Genomic DNA, 14,306 nt, shown 5'->3' with positions numbered 1-14,306 from the left:
GTATTGTCTCATAGGGAGTGGAGAAGTAAATGTTCAATAATGAAATGTTTAGGCCTAGCTTCCTGAGCAAAGGTAGAATTACATGATCTCCAATACAACCAGAAGTTTGCCATAGGGATTACTTTCTACAATGCTGATTCTTGTCTAACTGTCTTACTAATCATCCCCCAAACTCAACATTTTATCTTGTTTCCAAGTTTTTGCAAAGTTGGCACCCATACCTGGCACAGACTCCTCACTTGTGCCTCTTAGAAATCTTAGTTTCTTTATATTTCAGCTCAGGTGCCAACTCCCATGAAAAGCCTTTCCCAATTACCCTAATTGTTATCACTCCCTCCTCCCTCAAATTATATTTACCTCACTATGTGTATACCACATCCCTAGTAAAATGAAGGCTACTGGAGGTTAGGCTTTTGTAGATATGCATTCCTAATTTCCCTATTATAGTAGGTACTAAATGTTCATTGAATTCAATTATTGATTTGAGAGGGAATTCCTGGCACGGAGGGGTGGCCTGCATGGATGTGTCAGAGACAAGCGTAGAATACCAAGTTTCAAGAACAGCTAGTAGTTCTGCTGGACCACATGGACATGAAGAGGAACATGAAATAATGCCATGCAAAGATAGGTTGGAGCCAGATCGTGGAGGTCTTTAAATTATCAAGGTGTTGGTATTTTATCCTAGAGGTGGCAGGGAGTCACTTCGGGTTTTTGATTGGAGAAAAGACATGGTTAGACTTGTGCAATAGAAAGATTATTTTGGTGCTAGAGAGAACAGATTGAAGAAAGGAGTGTCTGAAAGTTGGGCAACAGATTGGGAGGATATTTATAATTCAGGCAAAGTGCTAAACAAGATAATGGCTTAGTGGGTGGAGAAATGTGGGCAAATGCAAGAGATATGATTGTGGAATTGGTCAGACTTGGTAACTGACTGACTGCATGAGGGCAGTGATGGAGAAACAAGTCATACATGCCTCTGAGGTTTCAAGCCTGGGAAAGCATGAAGATAGCAGCACCAGCAATAGCGAAGTTAGCAGCAGGTATTAGGAGGAAAGTAAGTGTAGTTCTGGGCATGTTACAGAATCTGAAGAGCTAGAAGGAATGGTAAAGCAAATGGGACTAGAAATTGGGGGCGGGGCAGGTTTGGGGGAAGATTAGGCTTTTGCCCTTTTAGTTAGCTGTTATTTCTACAGAAAATTAACATTCTTTCTTGAGTACCAGGTCCGAGAAATAACATTTTTTCCCTTAAAGTTCATTTTTGAAATTAAGCTCTATTTTTTTATGGTAGCACGAAGACTTTACACACATGTGAGAAAAGGAAAAAATGCAAGTTTTATTAATGTAAAATCATGAACAGAATTGGAAGAGACCTTAGAGATCATCTAATTTAAGCTCTACTCAAATTTTTTAAAAATCCATCTTTAATAAACCAAGTGGTCATCTGCATTAAGGCCATCATTGATGTGCAAAACACTATTCCCTGAGGTAGTCCATTCCACTTTTAGACAGTTCCAAATGTTCTGTTGTTCAACTGTTTGAGTCCTGTCTCTCTGTGACTCCATATGGGGTTTTCTTGGCAAAGACACTGGAGTGGTTTTCCATTTCCTTCTCCAGTTCATTTTAACCTTGAGCAAACTGAGGCAAACAGGGTTAAGTGACTTGCACAGGGTCAAACAGCTATTAAGTGCCTGAGGCCGAATGTGAACTTGGGTCTTCCTGACTCCAAGCCTGGCACTCTATCCATTGTGTCAAATTATTCTGAACAGAAATCTTCCTAACCGGATTGGGCATCTCATGAGATACGAGCCACGAAAAATATTACCTACTTCACCATCTTGCCAAGATCTAGCTGTTTCAAATACTATCACAGTAGGATAATTAGTTTTGACCCATTCGTTTTGTAATAAATGTAGATATGTGTGCTATGCACTACAGTTCTCATGTCTGTAATATAGAATTCAACTGAAATTTCTGAAATATGCTAGGAGTTAGAATGCTTAGGAATTCTTCACCATGTACACAGATTCTACATTGTTCAGTATTCCAGCCAAAAGGATAGTTGTTTTAGCTCTTAAGATTACTTAAACTTTGGTTTTATAATAATATCGTAAAAGCAGAGCTTTTGTTTAAAAAAAAAAAAGCATTCATTAGAAGATACGGCAAGTTATGGCAAACCAAATGGTCTACATCTGAGGAACATAGGGATTTGAGCAAATGGCTGTTGTATTTGTAAACTGAAGGACCAAGGTCTAGTTCATAGGATCATAAGTGGAGAATTGGAAGGTGCCTTAGAGATCATCTAGTCCAACCGACTCTTTTTGCTGAGAAGAAAACCAAGGCTCAAAGAAGTTGTGACTTGGCTAAGGTTTCACAACTAGTAATTGGTTGTCAAAACTTGAATCTAGGTAATATGACCCCAAATCCAGTGGTCTTTCACCTGTACCATGCTCCCATTAATGTCCTTTCTAAATCTAAAACAAAAACCTAGTTAACTAGAGCATAATAGTGTTTAACAGATCTGGTATACTCAAGTAAATATTAGCTTGCAGAAATATTATAATTTTGTCAAATTACTGATAATCAAACTTTTAAGGCAGCATTTCATTTGACAAAGTGCTCATGCATTTGGCCTTGGGACTAAATGTCTAACAAATCATTTAACATGTATAATCGACTCGAAGCATATCTTCTATTTAAGCCTCATACAGATTTCATTGAAGATGACTATGAATAGAACTGATGATTCCAATACCATCTTAAGTGTAGGGATGCAGATATTTAAGCAAGGTTTTCCTCTATTCCTGTGCAAATCAAGAATAGCTTACATTTATATAGCTTTCCTGTTACAGAGCACTCATACACATCTTATCAACTGATCCTCACAATCACTTTGTGAGGTATGCAATGCAATTATTATCCCTATTTTATAAAGAAGTTGAAGCTTAGAAACATTAAGAAAGTTAGGCTAGTTTGCAATTTTTGATGACACTGAAATCAATGACAAATTATATAAACTACAGTTAATGCTAGAAGGGACCTAACACATTACCTAGTTTAATTTCCACACTTTACAGGTAATGAAGCTCATGCTCACAGAAGCTAGGTCATTGACCCAGGGTCATAGATCTAGTTAACAGAAGTTAGGAATAAAAGACAGTTTTACTAAATCCTAATCCACTGCTCTCTGCACTAGACCCAGAATTCAGGAATTACTTACTAGTAACTGTATTCTTGACAGATGAAAAACATTAAATATTCACTATCAAAGGTAAAAAAAAATTCTCTAAAATAATTTAAGCAATTTTAGTTTAGCTTTTATGCCTGATACCTTAAGTATTATTCCCATTCAGAGCTCTGATCACAAGGGCAAGCTAGAGACCCAGCCAACTAAATTGGATTAGTCTAAAATAGAATCTAATGCAAGATTAAACTCCTTTCATTCTTATCACAAAGTGCCACTCCACAAACTTACAAACAAAAGGTATTATTGCCAAACTGAACGCCCAAGGCAACTGAAATTGGCTAGGAATATTTTTCCTATTAAATTCCTAAAAATGAGCTTTTGACTGACTGTGAAGCCTCAAATTCTGCAATGGTTTAGTGGACTCAGAGTCCATTACAAAGCATGGCTTAATTTATTGTACATAAGGTTCAATTAGCTAATGCTTTATCAATATTTGCTTCAGTAACATTCCCAAGGCATTCTGTAGTGCTGGAGTATTAACACAAGAATGAAGAAAATGTCTAGGCCATGAAAATTAAAGACAAATATGAAGGTCATAACAAACTAAGCCTGAGCTTCTTTATCTGCAATAAATGGAATAGCATTTGTTCAGAATACTTCAAAGAGACACCAAAACAACACACTGAAATAAGATTAATAATATATCTGGTAAAACTGTAGGAAGAAACAGGGTAACCCGGGTCCCCATTAGGGCTTTATAGCCTTTCACCCAGTGGGGTATGTTACACTATTGTAATTTATATTATCTTCTCATAGGGGATTATGATATACATATATGAGGATTCATGGACTACACCTCGGTATTGTTTAATATCTGTACCGTAATTTTACCAGTAAGAATATTAGTTTATAGCATGATATTAAGAAAAATCAACTGGTTTTCTACTGTATTGATGCAGTTTTCTAATTAAAGAATTATAGCATTTTTAAAGGCCTATAATCCTCAAGCAAAACACAATAAACAAAGTAACTAGAATAGCACATAAAGAAAAATTTTTTATCAGTGATGTCTAAAAAGATAATTACAATATGCTAACAAGAGAGATACTGAGTGTCTACATGATCTTGATCCCTATGTGTTTTATTTGGACCATTCTATCTGTCTGCTATAGAGGGTCCAAGGTGTCAGCCTACATGGTAGGCTTTCTTTTCCATTGTGTGATCTGTCAAATCATTCTCCCCTATAAGGAACATGAGGCATCCTTCTATGGTATTGAGATTTTTATACATCCTGACTGGTGTCACAATTCAAAAAGACAATAAATAATGGCTCATTTGTATATAGTGCTTTTTCATCTAAAGCACTTTATATACATTTCCTTATTCCCTCACAACAACCCTGTGAGGTAGGTAGTATTATTATCCCCATTTACAAATGACGAAACTAAAATTCAGAGAAGTTAAAATGATTTGCCAAATCTCTCCCAGATAATAAGTGATAGAAGCAGGACTCAAACCTAAGTCTTCTGACTACAAGCTCAGGAGTCCTTCTGCCATGACTACATTGTTGCTATACCTGTTTTTTTTTATTCTTTATGGTTAATAATATTATATTACATGTAACTTAAATTTTTAGCTCGATAATCCACTTTATTTTTGGAAACCTCTTCCACCTACAGTACTGGCATGCCTATACAAGGTAGCTAGAGATTTTATGACAAATCAGAAGTACAAGTATTAGTCATTTATGGAAACAGATCTGCCTGTTATTCTTTAAGTCTCTAGGTCTTGCTTGCATCTTCAGGATCAGCCCTTCATCCCTGGTCAGTGTTCCCACAATGAGTAGAAAGCAGCTTGTGTCTAAGATTAATCACTGAAGTAATGAAAGGAAAAGCCTGCAGCAAGGAGTGCCACCACAGCTGCTATCGCGACACCTACAATTCAAACAAACAAACACAAAACATAAGTAAACCAAAGGAGAACACTTGAAAGATTCCCAGGACCAGAGAAAGAAGGGGCAAAGTCAACTGCGGCACAAGTGCAAACATTCTCTCTAATTTACACAACAAAGTATAAAGACAAGACATTAGAAGTGGCCCCTCTACTTCTCAGAGGATTCTTCTTATTCTTGTCCATTGTTTTTCCATCTCCACAGCCAGAAGACTGATCTTCTACATTTTGTAGATACAAAAGTCTTGCCTTTAATTCTTAATGCATTTTAAGCATTGTTATATGCCAGGAAAATCTTATTCGGAGGAACATATGATTTTTTAAAATATTGTATTTTCCCCCAATTACATGTAAAAACAATTTTTAACATTCCTTTTTAAAAACTTCTGAGTTCCAAATTTTCTCTCTCCCTCATCCCTCATTGAGAAGGAAAGCAATCTGATATAGGTTATGCATGTGCAGTCATGCAAAACATATTTCCATGTTAATCATGCTGTGAAAGAAAACACAAAAAAAATTTAAAAAGTAAAGAAAAAGTATGCTTCAATCTGCATTCAGACTCCATCAGTTATTTCTCTGGAGATGGATAGCATTTTTCATCATAAGTCCCCCAGAACTGTCTTAGATCATTGTATTGCTGAGAATAGCTAACTCATTTAAGAGCTGATCATCATACAATACTGCTGTTAGTGCATACATTGTTCTCCTGGTTCTCATTTCACTTTGTACCAGTTCATGTAAGTCTTTTCAGGTTTTTCTGAGAGCATCCTGCTTGTCATTTCTTATAGTACAAGAGTATTCCATCACGATCATACAGAACTTGTTCAGCCACCCCTAAAAGATGGACATTCCCTCAATCTCTGATTTTTTGCCACCACTAAAAGAGCTGCTATAAATATTTTTGTACACATAGGTCCTTTCTCTTTTTGTTTTTTATCTCTTTGGGATATAGACCTAGGAATGGTATTGCTCGGTCATGTTATACCAGAAGCGAGTGAGACACGCCACAGAGTATAAGTTTTGAATGGAGAAGTTTATTAGCCGGCGGTCATTGGGTTCTTCCCAAATCAATGGCAACGTTTGAAGCGAGAGGGTAGTTTATATAGACAATGCAGGATTCAGTGCTTAATTATCTCTTGAAGTTTACATATGTTACTTTGCAGACTCAGCAAGCCTGTGTTATTTCACTTTTTATGACCATGATACATTAGAGGAACCTCCTGAATAGACTGTAAATACAACATATCAGATAGCTGACAAAGTGTCAATTGGAATTTTACAACCCAGGATCTCTGTCTCCAACTTGCCATAACTCCCACAACAAGGAAGGCTCAAGATAAGGCAGAAGTCTCATAATTCAAAAGAATATCTGGGGCTGAGGCTTTCATGCTTCAAGGCCATAGGCAGACCGAGGGATGCTCCAGCTGGGTTTGTTGAGATGAGAGATAGAGTCGTCTCTCAGCCCACTCAGTTAGACAAAGGAAGATCGTTAGGCTTTCCTGGTAATTAGCTTACATTCCTTGAAAATGTCTTAGGGGCCCAGGACACTCGCCAAACGGCAGGAACTCAGTCTGTCTTTTTTATGCAGACTGGGGTTTGCAGTTGGGGGCTGGGGGCAGGGTTTTTTAGCAATAGCTGGCTACTCAGGTATCACAGTCAAAGGGTATGCACAGTTTTATAGCCCTTTCGGCATAGTCTCAAATTGCTCTACAGAATGGTTGAATCAGTATACAACTTATCCCCTCCAACATCTGTCATGGAATGCTATGATTCTAAAGAAGACAAAAAGTTGCTTATATGTAAATGGCAACCATCTACTTCACCGTCTTCTAAATAAAACTCAAAGTAGTTTGTTAAATTTATTATTTATTATTATTATCCAAATTTATTATTTATTAAATTTATTAAATTAATTAACGGGGAATAAGAACAATATTTAAAAAGGTGTAACTACAGATTTTCACATAGGTATTATATCTGAAGAGGGCAGTTTTAGATAGTACTATACAGGTCAATTCAATTTAATTCAACAACCATTTATGAAAGGCCAGACACTAGCCTAAGTGCTGGGGATACAAAGAAAGAAAGGACCGCACCGGCCATCAAGGGGTCAGCTCTGTAAGCAAGCCCCACCTACTTGTGCCCTCAGTGACTCACTTGTGGATCATTTTAGATGAGATGATGGCATATTCTGGTCAAAGCCTGGGTACCAGGAAAAGGGAAAATAGCCAGTAGGTGACAGGAGCAATAACTCTAACTTGCTCATTCAACATGATGAGTCTGGTTTCTCCTTAAAATAATGAAAATTACTTTTTGGAAAACCAAGGAGTATGAAAAATTTTTAGGTCAAAAAGAACCATGATCAAATTAGCATAGAGACTGGCATATAATTAATAAATGTTTATTGATTTAATGACCAAATGACACCAAAGGTCTTGACCATTTAAAAACTCTTTCATAGCCTGAGATATCCACAGGCTATGACGTTCTAAAACAATTAACAAAAACACGTTTAGTGAAAAGTACCCTAACTTCTAACTTAAAATTCCTATTAAGTTGGGCAGGCAGTACTATTTGGTTTTACAGGTTAAAGCACACACCTAGAGCAGAACAAATGCTTGATACTCTGAAATTCAGATAACTACTCAGTGATTCAGGTGGCATGAAACTCTGGTCTCTCAATATCCATGCCAACAGCCAATGCTCTATCCAAATTAGGCTATTTGTACCCCAGACTCTGTGAGCCTAAAATTAAGATTACAGGTTTTTTTTCTTCTCATAATACATAAAGATCAGTAACTACTCTTCACAAAACCATAAATATCAGCATAAAGTTTTTAAGAAAATAAGAAAAATTGTTCATGACAAGCAAAAATAGGTAAACTCACATTCCAGAATGTTTTTATAACATGGCATACAAACAACTAGCGGAAACACACCTATGTTTTGCTGAATTCTCAATGCCATTGTAGTTTTAACCAGATGCTTTGGTTGATCATCGTCTGTGTTGTCTGGTACGTCTTCCCTTTTCATACATGAATTTATACTAGCTGAATGAGGGAAAAAGAAGCAATTATTAAAAGAAGTACATAATAGGAGTAATTACTCTCAGAATTCATTAAAACTTAAAACATTATAAACAAAAAAAAAATAAGGTTAAGTTCCTATTTCATTCGTAGGTCCAGATTAGGACAGACTAAATTGTATTTCCTTACCTTCAAATGTGTTTAAATTTGCATAGTGTGCTACGGAACTAGAAGAGGGCATAAAATGCACAAACCCCAACCTTAGTTTAACATTGCCTTTTTCCATATAGCTTTAGGTTTCTGAATCTCAAGTCTTCAAAATGTGAGCAAATAAAAATCCATATTCCATGCCCTTTATAAAGATAAGGGATATACAAATAATTTCAAATGACATCCTCAAATCACCACGAGTTTTCTGCCCAAGGTTCTCAAAGTGAATTTCAGTGTTACAACAATACCAAAACACATGAGGAAACTGGCAAAATCGTACCTTGATATACCCAAAAAATAAGAGGCAAGTGAGAATTGAGCCTATGGAGAGGATCCTCAATGAAGAAACAGAAAAATATGGACAAGAATATTACAAGACACAGGACAAATAGGCATGGAGGGTTTGTGGTCTAAATAGTATAACGAACACACACATGAATGAAACTGAGGATACACCAAAATAAGCTTTAGGTCAGCCACAGACCACCTGTGGGATGTTGGTCAAGTCACTTCACCAAGCAGGGTCATTAAGGTTCGATGATTCTACCAGGACAAGCATCTTTTAAAACTGGGATGATATTTAGAAATGAAAGGCTAATTGACTTTTGACAATTTTGTTGAGAGTTTAGCAAAGAGAATTCCGGATATTCAAGTTGTTAAATTTAAGGAGAGAGAGCAATTTTCTAATTCCTAGGCTTAGGAGAAATCATTATAGAAATCAGCTGTGTAACAGGCTCAAAAACTTTTATGGCTAGAAGGGGCCTTCTCTGTCATTTTACAGAGAAACTGAGGCCCAGATTGGTACACAAAAGGCCATTTGGATTGAGAGTGAACCAGTAGCCTAGAGACAAGAATCTTCACATCCCAATAAATTTGTGAAAAGATTTCCTTCAAGCATGGTTACTCAGTAAACAGGGGTACCTAAAATGGAGAGCTGTGACACCAAGATGAAAAGATCACAGAATCTTAGGGTCAAAAGGAATATGGAATCAGAAGATTTCAGAGTTGGACAAGATCATACAGATCACCAAGTCCCAGTTCCTCCTTAGGTCCTCTCATCTTTATACACCTATAACATACCCAACAAGCAGTCATAAATACTGTGCTTGAAGACTGCCAAGGATGGAAATATGAAGACCTCCAAATAAGCCTATTCCATTATTGACAGGAAACTCTGCCTGACACCAAGCCTAAATCTACCTTACCTTAACTTCCACCCAATGCTTTTATACTTAGTTAGAACAAGTATAACCACTCTTCCACATGACAGGACTTCAAATATTTGTAATAATATCTTGTGTCCCCAGGGACTTTTCTTCTCAATAAACAGCTCTAGCTCTTTCAGCCAAATTTCATATGGACATGGTTTACAATACCCAAACGATACACCATCCTCCTCTGGAGCAGTTCTAGTTGATAAATGTCCTTACTAAAATATGGCACCCACAGGTGAACACAATTTTCCAGATGTTGTCCAGCTGGACAAAGCAAAGCAGCATGACCACAATCCGTCTTTCTTAATGCCAACTAAGACTGTTAGCTTTTTTTGGCTTCCTTGCCGCAGTACTGATTCATATTCAGCATTATAGCTACTTTTATTTCATTTCACTTTATTAGATTCATATTGTTATAGTCTTTTTGGATGGTGACTTTGTTATGATCATTTTAGAGCTCATTTCTGACACTCAACATGTTAGCTACTGAATGGTATCTGTAAATCTAATAGGCATGATATTCAAACTGTCATTCAAATTATTGATAAAAAATATTTAACATAGGGTTAAGGACTACCAAAAAAAAAACTCTTTTGTTGTAGAAGTAATTTGGGCAAGTTGGTGAGTGGCAGAATTCATCAGCTCAAATTCAGCTTCCTAAGAATTAGAGATATCCCAAAATGAAATGGAATACCTTAAGTTATAGATTACTAAAACTCTTCAAGTAAAAGGTGGATGACCTCTTGTCAAATGTTAACGACGGGTTCCTTTAGAGGTTGGGCTAGAAAGCACCTGAGATCTTTTCCCATTTTGAGATCCTGCTGATATTAACATTCGTTGTCAATCTCAGCTAATTATGAGCTTTAGTGCCCCTGATAGTGCTAAAAGGCAGAACAGTGCAATTCTTTGCTATTCATTCTTTTTTTTTGCTCTTAATTCTATCATCTAAACATGTTTTAAAATTTTAAACTGTTTCATTAGTTCCCTATGGATGTATGTTCTGTTATTAAACAACTGTTTTCTGCTTCATCTGATTTTAGTGGTGCATCTTCAAGAAGAAACTTAAGATCCCTCTTGGACCAACTTTTCTTATAGAATTTTAGGCTACAGCTTCCTATCCATTCTTTTGCTGAACTCTTTGAAATCTGTTCTGCCAAACCCTAGGATGTGCGCCAGACTAGTAGGCTAGGCTCTGCACTTTATCGCAAACTCTAAGGAGTGGTAACTTCCTGCCAAGGTTTCCAACATTTCTACTTCAGTAACCAGTTCTTTCCTGTTGAATAGGATTCAGAATAACACTTCCCTGCCCTCCCACCTCCTCATTTCCTATACCTTCTGAAGAATAAAATAATCTTTAAAGACATGATTTCTAGTCTACATGGTACAAACAAAATTCAGATTTATTACTGAGAAAAATTCTAGAATTTAAAAAAAAAAGTAAATGACAAATGTTGGAGGGGATGTGGGAAAAATGAAATATTAATGTAGTGTTGTCAGAGCTGTGAATTGACTAAACCATTCTACAGAGCACACTGGAACTATACCCAAAGGGCTAATAAAACCACACATACCCTTTGGCACAGCAATACCACTACTAGGTCTGTATCCCAAAAGAGATAAACAAAAAGGAAAAGGACCTATATGTACAAAAATATTTATAGCAGCTCTTTTCTGGGGGTAAAGAATTAGAAATCGAAGGGATGAATATCAATTGGGGAATGGCTGAATAAGCTGTGGTATGTAATTATGATGGAATACTATTATACTATAAGAAACAATGAGCAGGATGCCCTCAGAAAAACCCAGACTTACATGGGTTGATGCAAAGTGAAATGTAATGAGTACAATTTAACAGCAATATCGTAAGATGATCAGCTGTGAATGACTTGGCTATTCTCAACAATATAACAATCCATGACAACTCTGAAGAACTTAGGATGAAAAATGCTATCCATCCCCAGAAAAAGAACTGATAGTGTCTGAATACAGACTGAAGCAACTTTTGTTTTTTTTTTTTCACTTTCTATATGGAATTGCTAGGAGGAAGGGAGAGAATCTGGAATTTAAAGTTTTAAAAACAAATGTTAAAAATTGTTTTTACATGTAACTGGGGAAAAATTAAATATTAAATACAAAACTAAGTGTAAAATTCTTTCATAACACTTAAAACATTATTTGTATATAATAGGTGCTAAAACATTTGCTAAATATATTAAATGAATGATTAAAAATGATTAGTCATATTTCTTAGAAAAAATGCTATACTCTATATTGATAAACATTCATGTGTTTTTTTTCCCTGTCTTCTTCATTAGATTACAAATACAAGGCCTATGTCTACTATTTACTTTCTCACTTTGTACCAAAATGCTCTTCACAAAGAAGTTTGCTATTTTATCATAATTTTCTTAACAGAAAAAGTGTATTTTTTTACTCACTAAATGATTATAAATATGTGATTAGAACCTACACTTTACATGATTTGGCATTTAATAATTCTACAAATTTCAATTTAATCACTAAGCATCTTTTTTGTGCAAAAATAAATATCACTTTTTAAACAATGTATGATGGAGTAAGATAGAGCTTAGTTTTAAGAGGATTACAACGAATAAGTTAGAAACTCTTGTTTTAAACCTAAACATTTCCTAAATAAAGTGAAAATTGGGTGAAGCAAATTATAAATCATCTTTACACTGCACACTTTATCGTTCAATTTTCTTCACCTAGTGTCATCACTTCCCCCAAGAGTTCTCCACAGCTGAATGCTTATTATGTCAGAGCATTTTTAAGTTTTTGATAATTGAATGAATGATAGGAATCACCTGCCTTTGAACAGCTAGAAGACAAAAGAAGTCATAAGAGTAATGAGGAGACATAGTGCCTGGCAGCTTTCGGTAGGCACTTAAGTGCTTTTGGAATTGAGTTAAAATGACACTTTTCTAAGAATGTGGTTGGTTTGATACTTATACTGCTTGTATAGCAACTTTAAGTTGACTTCTCCCTATGGCCTTCTCTTGCCCCAATAGACAGTATTTGCATGGTAAATTCATAACGTATTATGCATGTTTGGAAACAGAGCATAAAATACATCAACCAGGGAACTACTCTTTCATTCAGTTGTTAAACTAATGTTGAGGAAGATTATGAGTAGATGTTTGGCAGATTTTTGTGTCTCATGAGTTCAGTAAGAAGGACAAGAAGCTGGGAAGCATAGCATCTATGAAATGGCAGGACTGAGATCCAAAATTATTTCAACAGACCTGAATGAAACCAGTAAGACAAAATTTAACAGAGATAGAGGTAATGCCTGCATTTAAGTTTTTAAAATTATCACCTGAAGAGGATGGATGGAACATAGGTTGGTAGTTAGCAGTTCACATTATCTAGGGATTGTGTAAGCCATGACCCATAATTTTAAGAAGCACTGAAGGGGTCAAGAGTGGAAAAAGTTTAAAAAGTCCTGATATATAAGTATCAAGGAATACTTAGTTGTAATTGAAGAATGATGTAGCTGCTAAAAAATAAAAAAAAAAATTTAAAAGCCAATACAAACTTAGGCTGCATTTTAAAACTACCACTTATTATAGAAAATAAGAGTTCTATAATACTCTGAAAGGTCCAATCACCTCGACAGTATTATATTCAATTCCAAGTACATTTTAAGGACACTAGAATATGTCTTAAGGATGGTAAGGGTATCTGTCAGTAATGTCATATATTGATTGAAGGAACGAGCACATGGTAGCCTGAAGATGATGACTAAGGAGACATGATGACTGTCTTCAAGTATCTAAAGGGATATTATGTAAAAATGAGCAGAAGATGGGTTCCAGGTTGCTTCGGAGGACAGGACGTGGATGCTACAGGGACATAATTTTTTTGCTCAATATACCTGTACTTATTCAAATATGGGTTATGTTTTTTGGGTCCTTCCCAACCCTGAGGTTCTGTGAATAGAAAACACTGTAATAACTGAAAGATCTGTCTCATGAACTAAGTCAAAGACAGGCTAGATAACCATCATTTTAAGGGGTGCTAGACAAGGGATTTTCAGGGATTAATTGGGCAACAGATTAGATAACCTATATACTCCTTCTTCTTCAATTTTGAATCTATGACTGGCTAGCAGGGAAAGTTCACGGCACTGCTATGTGGAACCATTAAAATACATAAGGTGGTACAAAAAATAAGACTTGCAAAATGACCTATGTTTATAAGTTCAAAACAAAACCATAGTCTTTAAAATGATGATATTATTATTGGATATTATATGATACTATTGAATAACGACATCACTTAAAATATAATAGTTGCCACAAAATCAAAATTTGAGGATTTAAGTTTTTTCTTCCCTTTTTTTACTATGAAGCAAACTTTTTATCCCTCATCATGATTAGCATTAATACTTGGAATTATCGTCTTAGAAAAAGTTGGTGGTCTCAACTCACACCTGAGGCACTACAGCTAGGTTGGAAATTCACCAATCAATTACATGACTCACCATAGTAACAAGAGTGCTTGAATTAAACACTATAATCCAGTTCCAGCCCATACTGTAAACACAAGGGGGTGTGGAAATAGGATAAAAAAAAGACACCATAGCAACCGATGAATAACTATGAAATTTGCAAAACGTACTGGGGGTGGGGGAATTGCAGTACTGAGGTTTAAAAGCTCTTGTTTTTTAATTATGAGGGAAAAAAAGACTAGGGTAACAAT

General features: G+C 35.8%; 1 protein-coding gene across 1 annotated transcript in view; it reads right to left on the bottom strand.

The window, feature by feature from the left end:
- Nucleotides 1–1,309: 1,309 nt before the first annotated feature.
- ODR4 (odr-4 GPCR localization factor homolog) overlaps nucleotides 1,310–14,306 on the bottom strand; it is a 59,854-nt gene continuing 46,857 nt past the window's right edge. Inside the window, 2 exon segments of the mRNA XM_036754989.1 lie at nucleotides 1,310–5,118; nucleotides 8,074–8,184. Coding sequence (XP_036610884.1) covers nucleotides 5,051–5,118; nucleotides 8,074–8,184 — 179 coding nt within the window. The 3' untranslated portion in view covers nucleotides 1,310–5,050.

This window comes from Trichosurus vulpecula, chromosome 4 (assembly GCF_011100635.1).
Source record: "Trichosurus vulpecula isolate mTriVul1 chromosome 4, mTriVul1.pri, whole genome shotgun sequence".
In the NCBI taxonomy this organism is placed as follows: Eukaryota; Metazoa; Chordata; class Mammalia; order Diprotodontia; family Phalangeridae; genus Trichosurus; species Trichosurus vulpecula.
Note: the sequence above shows the minus strand (reverse complement) of the source record. Positions and strands in the feature narration are given on the sequence as shown.